At 57.3% G+C, this 19,127-nt stretch overlaps 1 protein-coding gene across 1 annotated transcript in view; it reads right to left on the bottom strand.

Annotated features, from left to right (window-relative positions):
* The window catches only part of Dnah17 (dynein axonemal heavy chain 17), a 96,470-nt gene that overhangs the window by 8,200 nt on the left and 69,143 nt on the right, over nt 1-19,127 (bottom strand). The window contains exons 57-74 of the mRNA XM_055592467.1: nt 18,362-18,526; nt 17,553-17,648; nt 17,255-17,472; nt 15,689-15,896; nt 15,341-15,456; nt 13,564-13,756; nt 12,446-12,681; nt 11,805-11,927; nt 10,134-10,338; nt 9,123-9,287; nt 8,430-8,570; nt 8,076-8,246; nt 7,026-7,148; nt 6,270-6,463; nt 4,473-4,621; nt 2,665-2,792; nt 2,212-2,439; nt 564-755 (exon numbers count right to left, since the gene is read on the bottom strand). Coding sequence (XP_055448442.1) covers nt 564-755; nt 2,212-2,439; nt 2,665-2,792; nt 4,473-4,621; nt 6,270-6,463; nt 7,026-7,148; nt 8,076-8,246; nt 8,430-8,570; nt 9,123-9,287; nt 10,134-10,338; nt 11,805-11,927; nt 12,446-12,681; nt 13,564-13,756; nt 15,341-15,456; nt 15,689-15,896; nt 17,255-17,472; nt 17,553-17,648; nt 18,362-18,526 — 3,051 coding nt within the window. The remainder of the gene's footprint in view (nt 1-563; nt 756-2,211; nt 2,440-2,664; nt 2,793-4,472; nt 4,622-6,269; nt 6,464-7,025; nt 7,149-8,075; nt 8,247-8,429; nt 8,571-9,122; nt 9,288-10,133; nt 10,339-11,804; nt 11,928-12,445; nt 12,682-13,563; nt 13,757-15,340; nt 15,457-15,688; nt 15,897-17,254; nt 17,473-17,552; nt 17,649-18,361; nt 18,527-19,127) is intronic.

Below are 19,127 nucleotides of genomic sequence, written 5' to 3' on the forward strand. Positions count from 1 at the left end.
GTGTGTGTGTGTGTGTGTGTGTGTGTGTGTGTGTGTGTGTGTGTGTAGATCGCCCAGCACAGGTGACCCGTGAGCCTCACCGTTACGAGTGCTGGGAACTGAACTTGGATCCTCTGAAAGAGCAGCAAGTGTCTTTAACCCCTGAGCCATCTCTCCAGCCCTCCACCATTTTACTCCTGTACATGGCTGGGCCTGTGTATAGTTCAAGTAAGATGCATCACGGGGAAGAACGGGTGTGCTAGAGAAGCACATGACCCAAGCTGGCCACCAAAATGGAGACACGTTCTTACTCTGCCCTTAGCAAGTTCCTCCCTACATGGCATAAAGGAAGGCCTGGACAAAGGCTTGGGGCCCATGGGCACTCTGATTCTCAGAGCTCACAGCCGCTTTCGCTTCTGCATATACTGGCTTTGCCACCCTCCCATCCGTGTGCGCCTTTTCCAGTTGTCTGGTGATGAAGCCAGGAACTGGAGAGGCCCGGTCTAAACAGCAGCCCCGAGGAAAGGAAGCAGCGGTCCTGCCCCGTCCCGGGTTGTTTTGGGCACTTAGCCCTGCCCCCTCACCTTGGAGTTGGCCTCCAGGTAATTGTAGAGCACGTTGATGGAGATGGTCAGGTCCCCGTTGTTGAAGGGGTAGGAGCGGTTCCAGCCCTGGGCACCAAACTTGCGCCTCTCGGCGACAACGGCGTGGAAGTAGCACAGGGCGAAGAGGATGCACTTGAACTCGATCTCCTTGGTGCACATCTCCAGGGTGTCCTGCGGGCGGACGAGACCGGCCAGGAGGGGTGAGTCCACAGAGATGCTCAGCTCTGTCTCCGCTAACACCATTGGCTGACCTTCACAGCGGCCACTGCCGCCGTCTGAGGGCCCAAAGGGGGGATGGAGGCTTATTATCTACACAGCCATGCTCCTGGCTTGCGTGTTTCCTATATGACACGCTTTTTATGTACTTATTTTTGACCCTGGGTCTTGCCACGCAGCTCGGGCCCAGCTGGAACTTGATCCCCTCAGGACTTCCAGGTGCTGAGGTTACAGGCGCGCATACCCATCCTTAAAATCTATTCAGACCCAATTTACTGTGAATCCATGTGGCGTGGGGTCTGCAGGCAGGTCACGCACATGCTTACGTGCACAGGGGTGTATGGGTCAGGGTCAGTTCTCTGCATCCTGCATGCTTTGTGTTGCCAGGACTGGGGGGAAGCACCCCTGCCCGCTGAGCCAGCTCGCTGGCCTCCCTCTACGGTTATAAACAACAGCTTTAGCATGCTGTTTATGAAAGGAGCTGGCCGTGCACGGGCATGCGCCTGAAGGCCAGCTGGGAGGCTGCAGCTGAAGGGCCCCCGGCTCTGCCCACCTGCCACCCAGACTTGTGCAAGAGTAAGAACGAAGCTCACAGGCTCTGGCTGTGCCCTACAGCGTTCACCCCTAACCCGAGGGTAGCCCTGACCCCTGCCCTGTGTGCTCCCACACCCCCGCCAGATGGCCACAGTCTAGGTCACAGACTGGCCGTCAGTTGTCCCCATGCCTGCCACGCGTTCTCTGTGACAATCGCACTTTCACAGTGGTGGCCCTTTAAAGGCAGGTTGGGAATGGTTTGTGGTGGACTCGCAGTGCACGTATTAGGTGAGATACGGAAGTTCCGGAGACACTCACTGGTGCCCCATCGGGGTAGGTGTGTGTGGAGGACGCAGGGGTTCAAAGCTGTGGGTGTGGGCTGCAGCCTGGAGAAGGATCGTGTGCTCCCAGAAGTTAGAGCACAGGCTGGTTAGGGGAGGAGAGTGCTGGGGGCTTGTGGGAGCAGTGGCCACAGGGATGACAGGGTTGCAGGGCCACAGAGCTGACTTGAGGGCTGAAAGGCTGGCTCAGAGGAGCCCTGTGTGTAGAGGCTATGTGCCTGAGGGTGGGGTCAGGGGTCAGGGAGTACTGTGACCCAGGATGGGACAGGGCCTCTGGAGCCACAGTAATGATGGGCACCCTGCCAGCTGACAGGGTCCAGAAGCTGAACAGAGGCCATGCCACGAATATGGCGTTGGTGGCCGGTGAGTCTGTCCAGCCTGCAGGGACATACTTGACGTGAGCGTTCGGGTGTGCTGGTATGGCGTGGATGGGCGGCCAGCATGGAGGAACCTCTGGAACTCAATCAGCCTTAGCTTTCTGGGCCTGTTTCCAGCTTTGCCTGGCCGTGGGGAGCCACCGGTCTCACCCCGCCTACCTGAGTGAAAAGGTCCAGGGCCTTGTGCAGGTTGGCGTGCATGCCCGTGGGTGGCTCGTTGGTGATTTTGATGGCGTTTTCCAAGATGCCCTGGGGGATGATGTGTGCCTCGGGGGTTGGGGCGGGCTCAGCGCTGATGAACACCCGGTAGTCCTCATGGCTGCCCGAGCTGTAGCGCTCCACCTTCTTGTCCAGGGTGCCTAGCCATTTTGCCACCAGGTGAATGTTCTGTAGCAAAGGAGCCTTGCCTCAGGCCCGCCTGCTAAGGTGGCAGCCCTACCCACCCTGCTAGTTAGCCTTGCGATGAGCCTTGTTTGTCCCCGAGGGCTCACAGCACAGACACTGTGGTCCCCAGAACCCCCAGCCCCCAGCCACAAGGATGGAGGTATGGTGCCCCACCAAGGCTCTGCCCCATCCCCAGTGACACGGCCATGGAGGCCGAGCAGCCCTCACCTGCAGAATGACCCAGTGTCCCTTCTCGGCAGCCACGTCCAGGGCATTCTCGGCCACCACCTCTTGTCCTTGCCCCAGGGACACGTTATGGAGTTTCCCATTGTCGATGGTAAATCCCAGTTTTTTCCCTAAAGAGGGGAAAAACAGGAAAAGTACAGGGTGATTCAGAGCAGTGGTTCAGGCCCTTCATTCCATAACCGGGAACATCACATGCTTGCCTTCTTGTTTATTGTGGGGAAAACACATCCCGGAACATGACCATGCTTCAGCCATCTGGAAAGGTGGGGCCCAGTGACGTTCGGGAAACCGGCCACACCGTGCAGCTCTGGTACCCATCACCATCCCAGATACCTCGTGACCTTCAACAGTGGTGCCCTCTCACTCCCCTTGCCTGACAACTGCCGTCTGCTCTCCAACCCTGTGGACCGGCCTGTCACGGACATTTCATGTAAATGGGATTACAAGCCCTGAGACCTTTGTGAGCTCTGTGCTTTTGAGTTTCATCCAGGAGGTAGCGTGGACTTGGTTGGTAGTGGAGTAATTGCAAGCTCTTGCTGCACTGTCTTAATCCAGTGTGTGTGTGTGTGTGTGTGTGTGTGTGTGTATGCAATTTTGATTGCCAACACGACTGGGTATAGATTCATCTCGGAAACTCCCTACTAGATATGTCTGTGAGGGTGTTTCAAAAAGAGGGGAGGCCTGAGTGTGAGTCGTCCCACGCCTATGGCCTGGTGTCTAAGGCTGAGTAACAAAGACAGTGGTTCTCAACCTGTGGGTCACAACCCCTTTGGGGGTGTGACAACCTTTTCACAGTTACCTAGGACCACTGTAAAACACAGATATTTATATCACGATTCATAACAGTAGGAAAATTACAGTTATGAAGTAGCGACAAAGAATGTTATGGCTGGGGTCACCACAACGTGAGAAACTGTGTTAAAGGGTCCCAGCATCAGGAAGGAGACCCGAACTGAGCACCTGACTGCAGGTGCAATGTCACCAGCCGCCTCAGGCCCCGCCACTGCCTTCCGCTCCACGGCAGACGGAGCCCTCAGCCTGTGCCCAAATAACCCTTCTCCAGTTAACCTTTTTCAGGTTTTTTGTTTTGTTTTGTCCCAGCAATGATCAAAGTAAGCCGGCCAGGGCTGTTTGTAGTTTTCCGGTGTTGGGAGAGAACACGTGGGAGGTGTCTTAGCAGGGTTTCTGTCGCTGCCTGTCATACTATGACCCAAGGCATCTTGGGGAGGAAGGGTTCATTCGGTTTACACGTCCCAATGACAGCCCACCATGAGGGAAGTCAGGGCTCAACACAGGAGCCTGGAGGCGGAGGCGGGAGCTGAAGTCAAGGCCACAGAGGGGTGCTGTTCCCTGGCCTGCTCAGTCTGCTTTCTTACAGCACCCAGGACCACCAGCCGCAGAGGCCTGGACCCTCCCAGGTCAGTCACCAGCCGTGAAAATGCCTCAAAGGCTGTCCACGGGCCAGTCCTGGGGAAACAGCTTCTCAGCTGAGGGTCCCTCTTCCCAGTGACTTAGTTTGTGTCAAGTTGACATAAAACCAGCCAGCGCAAAGGCTTGTTGGCAGACCTGCTTTCTAAGCCTTTAGGGACAGGCCCAGTCTCGGGCGCTGTTGTGACTGCACAGAGGGGCCTCCCATCTGCCCCCTCCTCATTCTCCCTGGCAGGCGAGTCTCTCTGCCCCAGCACCCCTTGCTAGCCTGGCTTTGATCTAGCAGTACCCATGGGAGGTCGAGGTCCCTCTCTGTCATTCTGAATCGCATTTCTAGGGCCCATTTCTGCAGCTGTGCTTACCCAGGGCCTCCACGTCTTTGAGGGGGTCCACCCCGGGGGACAGGATGAAGAAGATTGGTGTGGAGGGGCTGCTCTCCTCGTAGGACTTGGAGAATTCCACGCTCCGGCCTTCTACAAACTTATTGCCCATCTTCTCTTCCACAAAATTCCTGAGGGGAACACGTTCTGTGGGGCCGCAGGCAGCCGGGCCCTGCTTGGGACCAGGACAGGGCTGTGCGGGTGGCTTTGGCCCGGGTGGGTGAACGTCCTCTGAAGAAATTGAGGGGAGGGAAGTGGCATCTTGCCCCTTTTAAGTTTTTAATCAGTGAATGGGTTAATGGCCCTCCTGCCTCCATCTCCAAGTGCTGGGATTGCAGGGGCCTGTGTGTTAGCACACAGTGCTGGGGATTGACCCGAAGCCCCACCTTGCCTTCCTCCGTGTTGCCCAGCCAGCAGCGTGCTCCTCCCTCAATCTCAGGGGGCCAGGGGCTGGTGTGAGGCTGCTGCCCTTGATGTGAAATGTCCATGCGGGATGTTGGAGGAAGGAGCAGGAGCTGCCTGGAAGGCCACTTCGGAGCTGCCTGACCCCATCTTTCTAACCCGGCCCCAGAGTTCCAGGTCCCTTGGGTGGGCCTCTCATGTGGTCCAGCGCTCAGGGCGACCTTTTGTCTCAGTGTCTGCACATTTCCCTTCGTCGTGGGCGGCTAGTGCTGTAAGTCTCCCGAGCTGGTGAGGTGCCCCCGCCCAGCGCCAGCTTTGAAAGCAGGACCTCGGCTGTATGCCCAGGCTGGGGGCTGGCTCTGGGGTCTCACTGCCTGTCTAAGACGGTCAGGCAGTGTTGCTTCCCCAATACCCCTCACTATGTCGGGACTCTTCTCTCACTCCCCCTAGCTCAGCCATAGACATGTTGTCTTTCACTGTCCCCTTCTTCCCCGCCAATCCTGGCCTTGGCCTTTTCCAGCTGAGAAAAACAAAACAGAAAAGTCCTCGAACAGTGAGCATGCTTGTGTGAGAGCCCATCTTTGTCAGAGGGGAGTTCTGTGGGGGTGTGCGTGGCTTTGAGGAAACCCGACTGTGCGCTGGCTGCATGGATTGAAGTCAGCCCATCCGCCCTGAGCCAGGGCGCAGGGTCCGCTCTAAGTTCCTCCCTTCCTTCATCTACCTCCACCTGTGAGGGCTCAGGTCTTAAAATTACAGCTCCTCCTTTATTATTGGTGACCAGGCAACACTATATTGAGGCATGGAAAGTTCCCCAGTGCTGATGGCCTTTCTTTTTCCTCCCCCAAATACCCTGTAAGGGACCCCGTCTGTGTGGCTAGGGAGGACTATGCTTTCAACCCTAGTGCCTGGTGTGGGAAACTCTGCTCCCCCACCTGTGTCACAGGGTATATCCCTACACAGCCCAGCAGGGCCAGCGTCAGCCAGTGTCAGCCGATATCACATCCTGAGACACCAACAGTCAGCATGAAACCAGGACAGGGCTGAGAATGATGGTCAGTCAGCCAAGTGCTTGCCAAGCATGTACAAGGCCTGGGGTTCAGTCCTCAGCACCACATAAAACTGGGTGTGCACATCCGTAGCCCTGGCACTCCGCAGGCAGACAGGAGGATCAAAGTTTAGAGTTTTTGGCAACATGATGAGTTCGAGTTCAGGGTCAGTCAGGGCTGCCTGCCTCCGCATCTCTGCCACATAAAAGAGGAGCCTGGCTCTCAAGGCCCGAGCACCCCACCAGCGGCTGTGCCAGCAGAGGGCGCCCCAGCTCAGCCCTGTCCTCTGTGGACTGAGGTAGGAGGGGAAGGCGGGGCCGGGGCCGCTTACTTGACGGCGTAGGTCATGCGGTCGGGCCTCATGCAGCGCACCATGCACAGCTTCTGCAGCGCCGTCTTGTTCTTCCACTCCTTGGGGAAGATCTCCTTCTCCGGGGCTTCCGACTCCACCAGCTTCTTCCACCGCTTGGCAGAGCCCTCGATGTCATTGTCCAGGTTTTTGAACTCGTCCATCTCCGCCAGGGCCTAAGGCAGATGTGGCGGTGCGCTGACCACATGCGTGTCCTAGGTCAGTGGGCCCCTTACCTGGTGGCCCTTAGTGGGGGCCTGGGGAGAGGCGCCCGGAAGCTGGGCGCTCTGGGGAGGGGTTGGCCTGTTGTTAAGATCAAGGCTGTTCTTCCCATCAGCTGCAGCCCAAGCTTCTGTGGGGCATGTGGCCTGGGGACTTGTCTGTCCCTCTCCCTCCAAGGAGGGTGCTGTCAGGGCTGTCTTGCGTCAGGCCATGCCTTCCTTGGGTCAGTTTGGATTGCAGCTTGGAACCTGGGACCCCAGGTCTCTTGGCAGTGACCAGACCCAGAAAGGGGCGGGGCACGGGGTGGCCTGGGACTGGCTGCAGGTCCCTGTGGTTGCCACCCTCCTGGGCCTGAGCAGGTCAGTGGAGACCCGGGACATGACCCTCAGCGCAAGCGCAGGGCTGTCTGTGAGCTGCCATGGTCCTGGCTTCCGCCTTCTTCCGGCCCCTCACCCGCCGTGGGGCACAGCCCTCAGCACTGGTCGCAAGGGTCTGATACTGACCACGAGGACCCACCTTGATCCCACCCCAGCTCTGGTGCTGCAGGAAGTCCACGGGTGACGTGACGCCTGCCTTGAAGGGGAACCTTAAGAGAAAGTCCAGCTCCGACGGGTTCAGCTCCTTCTTCGTGGAGAGGACCTGGGGGTCGAGGGGGCGTGAGAGACAGGTGCTCTTCGGTTCTGTGTTTAAATCAGGGAGGGACCTACGTAAAGCACGTGTGCTAATCACAGTAATGTGCACAGCCCAGCGGCATCAGCCACTCACCAGGGGCTGCAGCGCAATTTAGATCCAGAACGTCCCACCAACCTCAAAGGAAAGCCCGTCCACCGCAGCGGTTCCAGGCTGCACACACAGGTATTGGAGGTGGCTGTCATGTGTATTGCACAAGCAGCCTGCACTGGAGTGTGTGTGTGAGTGTGTGTGTGGTGTGGTAGGGTAGGGTAGGGGGTGGGGAGGTGTTGGGTTGTGTGGGTAGGAGGATGGGCTGAGACAGGCTTCCACTGTGTAGCCCTGGCTAACCTGGAGCTCATTTAGACCAGGCTGGCCTTGAACTCAGCACTCTGCCTGCTTCTGCCCACTGCGTGCTGGAATTAAAGGGGTGTACCATCCTGACTGGCCCACGTGGGGATCCTGATCTAGACCTTGGTCTTGCCAGTTTCCAGAACCATGACACATAAAGCTCGGTCACCTTGGGCAGTGCTTTCAGAAGGGACAGAGGCCACTGTCCATCTGTCTGTGTATCCTTTCCTTTCCCCTTCCTTCCTTCCTGACACCTTTGTTGACCCCCTGGGCTCTGTGCGCCTCCTGCCTCAGCCTCCTGAGTGCCTGGTCTCTGGGCTCGTGCCGCATGCCTTGCTGAGACAGGCTGTAGAGCCAAGGGAACACCATGCCAACCTTTCAGTACTTCTGGCACGACTGCCGGCACACGTTGGCAAATGCCCTCCCAGGCTGCACTGCAGTGCCGAGCTGGCGTATTCATCAGCCCTGGATAGGGGTCCCCAAGAGCCTGGGGCTCCCCGGTGCAGGCCCACAGGCTGCAGTATGAGCAGAAAGGCAGCACGCTACCTGGAAGGTGACTTGAGCCAGGAAGATGAGCTTGTCCCGTTCGAAGAGCCCGCGCGCCGTGTACACGTACACAGAGTAGGTAATCTCATCCGTGAGGTTCATCACGCGCTGCTTCACCTCGTCGGCAGGCGCCGTCTTCTGGATGGCTTTCTCAAACACCACGTTGAAGGCCTGGGGAGCGGCCAGTGTGAACGTGGGGGATGAACGGCCACTGGCAGCTTCTGGTTAACTCCCCGGGGCACCAGGGAAAGGTGGGGTGACCCCCCAGGATCACGGTGATGGGCCTCTTCCTCACATCCTGTGAGCTTCCCCATTACCCCGGACCACCTGCCTGGCGTCCCTTGCTTCGCTGACCTTAAGGGAGAACTGGTAGATGGGGTTGATCTTGTTGAGGTCATTCAGGATGAAGTAGAGCAGGGAGGCCCGTTCTGCGGCTGGGCGGTAGTTCTCTCGCGCCTCGTTGATCTTGGCTTCCGTGATCTTTGCCTCTTGGACCTCAGGACAGACAAAAGGGGCAATCCACTCATATGAGGGCCCCCTGTCCCAGCCCTTCATTCCTCCCAAATCCCCTAGAAGGCCTTCAGCCAGTGAGATGCCAACTCTCCCTGTCTGCTGCTGCGATAAAATATCCTGACCAAAGTAGCCTAGCAGGAGGAAGGGGTTTATCTGGCTCACAGTTCCAGGCTGCAGCCTATTATTGTGGGAACTCAAGGCAGGAACTTAGAGCATCACACCCACAAGAGCCAGGAGAGAGAGGTGAGTTCTTGCTCGTTTGTGCAAATGCTCAGCTAGCTTTCTCCTCACTTTTGATTATTTGGGAATCCCTGCCTAGGGAATGGAGCTACCCACAATGGGCTGGGCTGTCCCACATCCATTATGAATCAAGACTGTCCCCCACAGAAATTACCCACAGACCAACCTGGCCTACGTAATTCCTCATTTCAACTTTGTTGAAAGTCACAAAAAACTGTTACTGGCACCCAGGTGTACCCATGCTGTGGGCTGCCAAGCCTTCCGTGTGCTGGTGGCCTGCATGGATGGGCCTACCTTCTCTTCAATCTCATTGGCTGTGTGCTTGGTGGTCTCCAGGTTTTCCACCAAGGCGGTGTCTCCCAGAAAGTTCCCCGACGCAGCCGACAGCCGAGCCAGGAGAGAATCCTCCAGCTCCTTCAGCACGATCTTGAACTCATTCTGAGATTTGGTGAGGTTCGCCTACAGGGAGCAGCAGGGCCCAGGGGGTAGCAGAGCAGCGTCAGCCGGTGACTGGTCTCACCTCTGCTGCCAGGTGGAGCAGAGTAGAGGCCCGGCCTCCCAGCAGGAGAAGCGACAGCCAGCAGGGAGGGGCCACCCACCCCGGCTGTCAAGGCCTCTTGCTGTAGAGACTGAGAGCCACATGTGTGGCTGAGGCAGAGCTGTGCAAGTGGCTGGAACACAGTTGCTCATGCATACCCTTCCTGTGTGTGCTTGTGTGTCCATGCTTGCAGTCATATATGTATGCGCGTGTATGTGTGAAGGCCAGCGCATTGGACTCAGTTCAGGGTCTCTCACTGGGATCTCAGGCTTACCCATTGGGCTAGACTGTCTGGCCAGGGAGTCTCAGAGCCCCTTCTTCCTTCACCTTCCCATCCCTGGGATTGCAAGTACACAATAACCTTTTCTGGGTTCTGGTGTGTGTGTCAAACTCAAGTCTTCATGCTTATGCTGCAAACATGTTACTGTATTGAGCCAAATCCCTGGCCAAGACCCCTAAGTTTTCTTTATGATGCTGAGAGATGAACGAGGAGTTTCACACATGCTCAACCAGTGCTCTGCTAAGGAGCCCAGCACCAGCCTGGTATGACTTGCTTCTGGGGATGCTCTTTGATCCTTGGGCTTTTGGAAGGCTCTGAGCCCCTGGTCTAGGTGCAGTGGCTGCCGGTTTGGAACGGAGTTGGGGCAGGAGGAAGGACTGGTGCTGGCTGAGGTCCCAGGAGCGTGAACATGTGGGGCCTACAGTGGCAGTGCAAGGTTCATGGCGGCCCGCGGGCCCCAGCCTGGCCCATTTCTCATGTCTGTCACCTTGAGCTGTTCGAGGTCTGGGCGCTCTTTGGCTACCACGGCGGCCAGGAGTTGGTCCTCGAGCCCGTCCCTGGTCACCAGGAAGTTGATGAGCGTGCACTGGGCCTGCATCTCTGGCTTGTAGTGGGGGTTGAAGTACTTGGTGTGAAGGATCAGCCGGAAGTTGGGGTGGTACTCTACCTCCTTGTCACCGATCTTAATGTACCTGGCAGGAGGGGCAGAGGCGGGGCAAAGCTCAGCCACAGGGCCATCGCACCCAGCTGGGTGGCCCACCAGTGCCTCCTCGATGCTCCTCATGGCAGTCAGTCCTTGGATATCAGCATTCATGTCAGGTCCTTGTCAGAGTCCAGGATGTCAGGGTGCTCGAGTCACCCTCGTCTGGGACTTGGGCACCTGGCTGCTCTAAAAGCAGATTATTAAAAACAACCAGCTGGGGTAGGTCCAGGCAATGGGAGGTCACGCAGGCAATGGGAGGTCACGCAGCCTCGAAAGGAAGGTAGCACTGACAGGTGCTTGAGTGTGGCTAGTCCTTGACAATGTGATACTAAGTGGGAAAATTCAGACACAAAGCGATTCGTACTTCAAGTTTACTGTCCAGAGTGGGCAAAGCCGCAGACGCAGAAAGACGCTTAGTCAGCGTGGAGTTTCCTTGTGGGAGTCACGCAGCTTGGCTGACTGCCATTGAGATGCCCACTTTACTATGGTAAAAATAGGGGGCCAGCAAGATAGCTCAGTGGGCAACAGGGCTTTCTGCCAAGCTTCACACCCTGAATTCAATCCCTGGGACTCACACGGGAGGGGGAGACAGCCAACACCCATGAGTTGGCCTTTGACCTGCATATCCTGTGGCATGTACATGGCCACACACACACACACACACACACACACACACACACACACACACGTAAAGTAAATAAATGCAATTAAAAATATTTTGAAAATTAAAAAAAAAATTGAAAATGGGAGAAGGAATTCCCGAGGCCTCACCCCTCACTGAGGAGGGTTGGCAGCTAATGGCTGCTCAGGGAAGGAGGGCCACTTCCTCTAGTGGCGTGATTACTGGGCAGTTGCCCGTGCTCTGGTTAATAGGCCCACACCCATGCTCATGAGAGCAGCCCTAATTAAAATCAGTGGGCCATTAAAACAAAGGACATAAAGCCAGGCTGGAGAGATGGCCCAGCAGTTAAGGGCACTTGCTGTTCATCCAGAGGACCCGGGTTCAGTTCCCAGAACCCGCATGGTGGCTCACAGCTGTCTCTGACTCTAGCTCCAGGGGATCTGACACCCTCTGCTGGCCTCCACAGGCAGCAGGCACACATGGGGCACACAGTAACGCAGGCAAGACATCCTTCCGTAGGTGGACAAGTGGATGGATGGATAGAGACAGACAGACAGACAGAGACAGATAAGGCAGAAGGGGAACATACTGGGAAGAAAAGCCACCCAGGGGGCGTGGCAGTGGGACAAGGCAGAGTAAAGGGAGAAATATGACTTGTGAGGGAGTTCTGCAAAAGGACTGTTACATCTCAAGATTTTCAAATGTGTATGAAAGGGGCCCCTCCCACCGGCTGCCCCCTCCTCTGTGGAGTGACGCCGGCCTTTCCAGTCCCTCAAGCCCTGGGTCCCTTCAGGCACCTCGGCCCCTCACTGTGGGTGGGAGTGACAACTTACCTTCCCTTTTTGATTGTGTTCCTGCCCAGCAGTGGGTCCAGCACAGGTTCTACCGTCTCGCCAATGTTCTCAATGAGCAAGGTGTCACCCTCTGAGATGGCTTGCTCAATAATGTCCAGATAGCTGGGGACAGAAGAGAGACAGGGCATGGCTTGGGGAGCCATGGGGAGCATTGCTCGTTTCTCTTACAGGAGCAGAATGTAGGCCACACACGAGATGACAAATGCCCAGGCTGGAGCCTGCCAGTGACACAACAGCCAAGAGGACACAAAGAGCCCAGGCCTAGCTCCCCTTCCCAAGTAAGTGAGATGGGAGGAAAGGTCGATTCTCTGCTGCTGGGCCAGCATTCATGTAACTCCCAGGAACTGGAATCACAGATGGTTGTGGGCCTCCATGTGTGTGCTGGGAACCAAACCCAGTTAGCTCCGGGCTCAAGACGTGAGCGAGGCAAGCCTGGGCTACTTCCCGAGGCCCCAGCCATGTTCTCATGTACAGGGAGTGAGGCATGTGTCAGTGCTGGCTGCACCCTTGCCCCCCAGCTCTCTAACAAACACAAAGGCCCGAGGCACCTGTGCCTGCACAGGACCTGGTGCAGGTGTGTGCACAGACCCCTACCGACCCCTGCCTGGCACCAGCCGCACCTCTTCTGCCCCAGGCGAATGGCCTTCAGCTCACTGCCATATTTGTTTTTGATCCACTTGATGCCCTGAAGCTGGGCATCCACAATCAGCGGCCAGCGCTCTGTGTTGCACAAGATGGTGGCGTTCTCCGTGGACATGCGGTCGCTGGGCAGACCCTGGTTGTTCCAGGAGGCCACATCCGCGTCATCTGTGAGCAGGGTCAAGGGGTCCAGGCCTGGCGTGATGGGGATTGGGACCTGCAAGGGAAGGAACCTTGCTTGCTTTGAGTGTGTGTGCGTGTGAGCACGTGTGTATGTGCTCAAACGCCATGAGGTCAGAGGACAACTTGCAGAGTTGGTTTTCTCCTTCTACCACATGGGTCCTGGGGCTCAGATCTAGAATTTTAGGCTTGACAGCATGTTGCTTTACCCACTAAGCCATTTTGCCAACCTTCTGCCTTATTTTTTAATTTACTTTTATTGATGTAGATAGTGTTTCACCTGCTTGTCTGTGTGCACCGAGTGTGTGTATGTGGTCCCCAGAGGACAGAAGAGGGCCTCAGAGTCCCAGGAACTGCAGTCACAGACGGCTGTCAGCCTCCACGTGTGTGCTGGGAGCCAAACCCAGGTCCTCTGCAAGAGCAGCCAGTGGGCCACCTCTCTAGGCCCACTCTGGTGTATGCTTTGAGGCAGGGTCTCTTGCTGAACTTGGAGTGCACTGATTTGGTGGGTTTGGATGCCAGCAAGCCCCAGAAATCCTGTCTTCACCCCCACACACCAACATCAGCACCCGAGCTACAGATACATGCTGCCATGCCTGGATTTTTATGAATTCACAGGTCTCCACAACACTTCACTGACTGAGCTCCCGTTTTTACTGACACTACTCATTTTGCTCGCATGTCCTAAAGTTGGTCCTGATCACGTAATTTGAAGAGTGAGCTAGCAGAGGAGGCACGCCCTCACACTGCCGCATGGAGAAGCAGCTTTGCGAGCATGCCAGAGATGACGTCAGCCCCGGCAGATGGGGTTGACTGAGCCCAGGCGGGGGTGGGGGGGGGGGGGGGGGTGCGGTGTGGCTGCGTCTGCCCTGCAGGGAGGCCCTCGGTAGCCCTGAGTCATGGCTGCCGCGGTACTTACCTTTAGTTTATCTATGTAGGGGATCCAGAACTTTTCCATCAGTTCATTCCGGTACTTTTTGGTGAAGTAGCCCACGTAGGAGACAAAGGCGGAGATGAGCAGGACGTCCCCACACAGGGTGACGCCCTGTTCCTTGAAGTTCTCCACCGACTCTGCCCAGCGCACATTTTCTGAAGCCAGGCCTCCCACGAGTCTGCGAGAGGACAGGGAACGGGGTGGGGGTGGGGTGGCCTGCCAGCCAGCAGACAAAGTGGCCAGCGGACTCTGTAGACAGCAAGGTCCGTGGCTCGGCAGTAGCCGGGCTTTGGAGGGAACTCGGGAAACAGAGCCCAGCCCTTCCTGGCGACACAAGGGGATGCTGCATCTGCCCTCACCCTGCCCAGGCCACCTGTGCCACATCCCTTCACTGCGTCGAGGCCACTGCGCTCCACAGGCACACTTGGCTGCCAGGGGAGCCGGATTGAGAGCATGGTGCCTGTGGGGCAATGCAGCATGTGGGGGGACCCTGCTGGCCGTGCAGGAGTGGGGCCCCAGCCTGTGTGTGGCCCTTCCCAGGCCGCAGGCTGGAAGACTGGTACCGAGTCTTAACCGGTGCCCCGTGGGTCTGAAAGTGCCGCCCCTGGATTGACACTGTGCGTGGGTGCCGTGCCCAGCGGCCTTGCTTCCCCACGGCCCGGAGGCACTTCTGATTTTCTTGACCGATGAGGTCACCTCCCTCAGACAGATGGTGGGCAGGGCTGCGTCTGTGCCACCAGCGAAGGGGGCTGGGGCCCTCCCAGAGCTCCCGAGTGGTGCTGACCGCCGACGGGTCAATGGCTGCCAGTCCCCAGGCCGAGAGGAAACAGGTGCTCACATAATGCACTCTGCCACTCAGACTGCAGAGCCGTGCCGTCCACCAGAGGCCGCGAACCCTGTGTGCTGGCTCCAGACCTGTGGGTGGCAGGCCTGTGCGAGGGCACTTCCTGTATAAAATGCAGCGCCAGGTGCTGTGGGCACACACCTGCCATCCCAGCTAAGCTGTGGCTGTGGCACACACAAGGCCACGGGTTCCATCCCCAGCACCGCGCCTGTGACACTAGCATCTGGGGAGTGGTGGCGGGGGGTGGGGAGTAGAAGTTCATCTTCTGATACATAGAAGTTTGGGGCTAGCCTGGGCTATCTGAGACACACTGCCTCAACGACAGCAGAACCGTGCTTGGAGCAACAAGAGAACTCCATGTGAGTTCGCCACCGAGCACGTGATTTAGATGTGGGGCACACAGTCAGTTTCTCTCACACCTCTGCGCTTTCCAGTGGGGCTGCCCGAGTGAGCAAAGCACTGGGAAGCAAGTGGCCCACAGAGCATCGCCGTGAGAGTGGCTCGCAGTCAGAGCAGTCAGAGCAGTCAAGTTCGGGCTGCTCACACGGGCCCTGGGCACAGCTGCCTCACAGTCACTCATGCCTCAGCCCGACGGGAGTGGCAGAGCCCTCCCAGTGAGGCTCAGGGCGCTGGCAAAGCTCTCCTCTGGCGCACTGTGAGTGTTAACAGTGTGTGCAGAGACTGTCTGTCAGAAACACTCTCTGTCCCCCCCATAGTTATGGCCTTGGGGCTAACTCTACTGAGGTGGACTTTGTTGCTCTTGGGAGGCCTAGACAGCATTCCCCAAGGACACTGAGGCACCTGCAGCCTGAGAGCAAAGGATTCTAGGTCACTGGAAATTATGCCCCTTCTAACAGTGTGTCCCTTCCGGGGCCTGGGAGACAGGAGGTGTGGCCAGGGTGAGGGGTCAGCAGCTACCTGTTAGCTAGTGAGATCACCCTGTTGGTGGCGTCGGCCTCCTGCTGACACTTGATTTTCTCAGCTGTCGCTTTCTCGAATGCTGAGGTCAGGTTGCTCAGGTTGGCATTCAGTTCCTGTAATACCAAGTTGGGGGTGTTCTCAGTTCCAGGAGGCTCAGGGCCTCAAGGCCCGGCATCAGTCCCCTTCCATCCCTCACCCCACCCCGGGCATGCTCTGGGGCGCCACCCTCTGTCTGTGCCAGTGACCGTGGGCTGTGCCAGTGAGTTTTAAAGCACACACACTGGCTGGCAGGGAGTGTGTGTGGGGCACAGTGTCTCATGGGGCCTCGGGCTGGTGAGCACTTACGGCAATCTTGTTTTTGATCCGGGTCAGTTTGTCCTGCGCCTCAGCCAGCTCAGCATTGGCCTCCTCCAGGGCCTGCCTCTTGGGGGCCACGTCACAGTAGACCTCATAGAAGCGCACGATGTTGATGCACCAGGAGCACAGGCCCGCGGCGGCCGTGGACTTGGAGCGGATGAACTCGGGGTCAAAGGTGGGGTTGCCCTGGTACGGCCTGGAAGGAAACCTCGGGTGCTGAGCCGGGCTAGGCCAGAACGCAGGCCCTGGTTCCCGCTGCCTGTGGCTGGCTCTGCATCTCAGGCCACCCTAGCCATGTTTACAGCAGCGGGAAATACTGACATCTCTTCTTTCTTTTCAGTCTCTGTGGTGTGTGTGTGCTGAGGCAGGGTTTCTCTGTGTAGTCCTGGCTGTCCTGGAACCATCTCTGTAGACCAGGCTGGCCTCGGGCTCAGAGCTGCCTACCTCTGGGATTAAAGGTGTGTACTACTATGCCCAGCCTAAAAATGCTATTAGGAGCTGGAGAGCTGGCTCAGAGGTTAAGAGCACTGGCTGCTCTTCTGCAGGTCTCGAGTTCAACTCCCAGCAACCACATGGTGGCTCAAACCATCCACAGTGAGATCTGGTGCCCTCTTCTGGCCTTCAGGCACACGTGTAGGGTGTATTATTTATACTGCATAAATAATAAATCTTTAAAAAATGTCATTATATTTTTTTTTGTGCATATGTGCAGGTTTTTGTGCACGTGCCCATGGTGTGGAGGACAGAGATGTGGGAGTCATTTCTCTCCTCCCTCCCTACCACATGAGTCCTGGAGCATGAACCCAGGCTGTCAGGCTCTGCGGCAAGCGCCTTTCCCTGCTGAGCCATCTCACCAGCGCCTGCAGCACACACTTTTTGCGCCTCAAATAATTCCATATTGGCCAAATAGTTTTAGCATCAGAGCCGTCTCCTTCACAAACAGGGGCTGGAGATACTGAGGTCACAGTTGTGGCCTTCTTTTCTAGCCTGAGACAAGTGGCACCACAAGTGGCACCAGAGGGTTTGAAGGACACATGGCCGGGAGCATTCACAAAAATGGGAGCGCCTGGTAAATGTCAGCGGGGTCCCGAAGACACCTTCCAAGTTCCAACGCTGTCCCCTGGAAAGGCCCAACACCCGGTGAGTAGTCAAGGTATGCTGAGCACACGCGCCTGTGTGCATGACAAGAACAGGTGCTTATACCCCCCGGGTTCGTGTGTGGTCTGTGTGTGTGTGTGTGTGTGTGGGTGTGTGTGAGGCCAGCTGCTCTGGCAGGGACAGGCCTCTGGGCAGGGCTGGCCTCTCCCCGGTCCTGTGGCCCTTGGCTGGCTGTGTTGTGTTCCCGGCCCCTCTCCCCCCACCCCCAGCCTGCCGGCTGTTTGTGGGAGAAGCTGTGGTTTAAATGCACAGTTGCAGGGCTTCCTACCCGCCCCAGCTCCCTGCCTGAAGGCGGGAGACAGAGGTGGCAGGCTCTCCGGACAGAAGCCGCCCTCTTCCAGACCTTACCACCGCAGCTCCGGCCGGAAGTGAGGCTGGCCCTGCCCTGCTGCTTACTTGAAGGCCTTCAGGCAGGCCTCTGGGATGTGTTCCTTGTCGAACCTCTTCAGCGAGTCCAGGAACGTGTCCACCTTGCCCATCATGATCTTTGCCGCCTTCCAGCTCTTGTCCTTGGGGATCTTGCCCCCGGGTGCTGTCAGGATCATGACAGCGGCTGTGACATTGACCACGGCGTCCGGCGGGGAACCAAAGGACTTCAGCTCTGTCAGGTTGTTCTGTGGAGACCAGACTGGGAGGGTCACCACTGACTTGGCCTGGCCACCCCAGCCCCTTTCCTTCCCGCTCCGTGGGTCACCTTGTTCAGAGTATCCAGGGCCTCTTGGGCGGCCAACAGGGCTGGCTCGGCCTTCGCCAAGTCTGTTTCGCAGGCTTTCTGTTTCTCAGTGACATTCTAGAAGGGGGACCAGCAGGAAAAGCTCAGCGGAGGCCTGTGCAAACATTCATGCACATATTCATCCGTCCGTCTGTCCATCCATACACCCAACTAGGGCAGGCAGGGGGATGGGGAGCATGAGGTTAATTCTCCTCCTTGCTACAGCCAAGGCCCAGTGCCTCTGAGTTCCGTCACCAGATACCGGGGACCACTGTCTTTGTCGGATGCTCCAGTCACTGGTGTGTCTGTGTGTGTGCTCACTCATGAGACTGGACTCTTTCGCCTTGTCTCCTTGGCCCTCAACTCTTGCTCTCAAATGTGACCAACCACACGCCATGCCGAGGGACTCGGAGTGCTCAGCTGGCACCGGGTCCCTCTGTCCACACTAGCTCCCAGGACTGACTCCATGGTTAACATCGTGGGGTCCTAGGCTCGATGCTCCAAACCAGAACAACACAAATAACAGCACGCCAAAGATGATGGCGAAGCGGGTGAGGTAGTGCCCTGTGCAGGGCCAGGCCAGATTGGGCCTAGCCAGCTCCTGGGGTCGGGGGACTCTCTGTGAGGAGCTTGGCTGCCTGTGGGCATTCTCTAAGCAGACCCCTCCTAGAATCCAGCCTGAACTTGGGCTGGGCCTGCTCTCCCGGGGTTGCTTGGGTCGGGAGGTTTGTCCTTGTGCAAACCTTGCCTTCGGTGGCACCCGGCCCCTCAGGGAGGCCCTCAAGACCCACCTTATTGATGACCTCGACCTTGATCTCCTCCTCATCCGCAATGGCCTTCTCCTTGCTGACCTTCTCGGTCTCCACACCCACCACCTGGATCAGCTTGTCCGCGTTCTCATTCTTCTGTTTAAGCTCGATCTCCTGGACCGCCAGCTTGGCTTTCAGGTCATCCACCTGGTGGGGGGCAGCCAGGAGACCTCGCATGCCTTCTGAGGATGGCATGTGCTGCTTGCCGGGAGTGGCTGGCTCCCCGCTCCCAGGGCCTCTTTCTGGAGTCTTTTTTAATATATCAAAGGAAATCTTATATTGAGCAACTAGCGTATGCATGAAGGTACCTATGTAAGACCCTACCCTGGGGTGCTGCAGTCAAGGTGACCACATAAAAAAATGTCAGCTGAACTTGGCGGTATTGGGGGAGGCATTTGCACAAATCTGTGATCCAGGTGATTGGGAGACTACCAAGAGTTCCAGGCTAGCCTGATCTACATAGGGAGTCCCAGGCCGGACAGGACCCCCTTAATAAGAATTGTCAGTTAAGAGTTGTTGAAGGCCTTGGGGTGGGGGTGGGGTGGGGTGTTTGAGGTCCTGCAGGGGGTGGAAGAATGGGAGAGACGCTGGTACTGGGGCTCCAGGACCCCCGGGACTGCTGAGAGGCCCATCTTGGCCCAACTTATGTAGGGAGGAGGAGGCTGGGAAGAATGGCTGCATTTTCATGGGCGGCCTTGGACTTGAGAAGTGGGCCTTCCTGGACACAAGGCATGACATCATCACAGGA

The sequence above is a fragment of the Psammomys obesus genome, unplaced genomic scaffold (genome assembly GCF_907164565.1).
Source record: "Psammomys obesus unplaced genomic scaffold, mPsaObe1.curated_primary_1811, whole genome shotgun sequence".
Classification (NCBI taxonomy): Eukaryota; Metazoa; Chordata; class Mammalia; order Rodentia; family Muridae; genus Psammomys; species Psammomys obesus.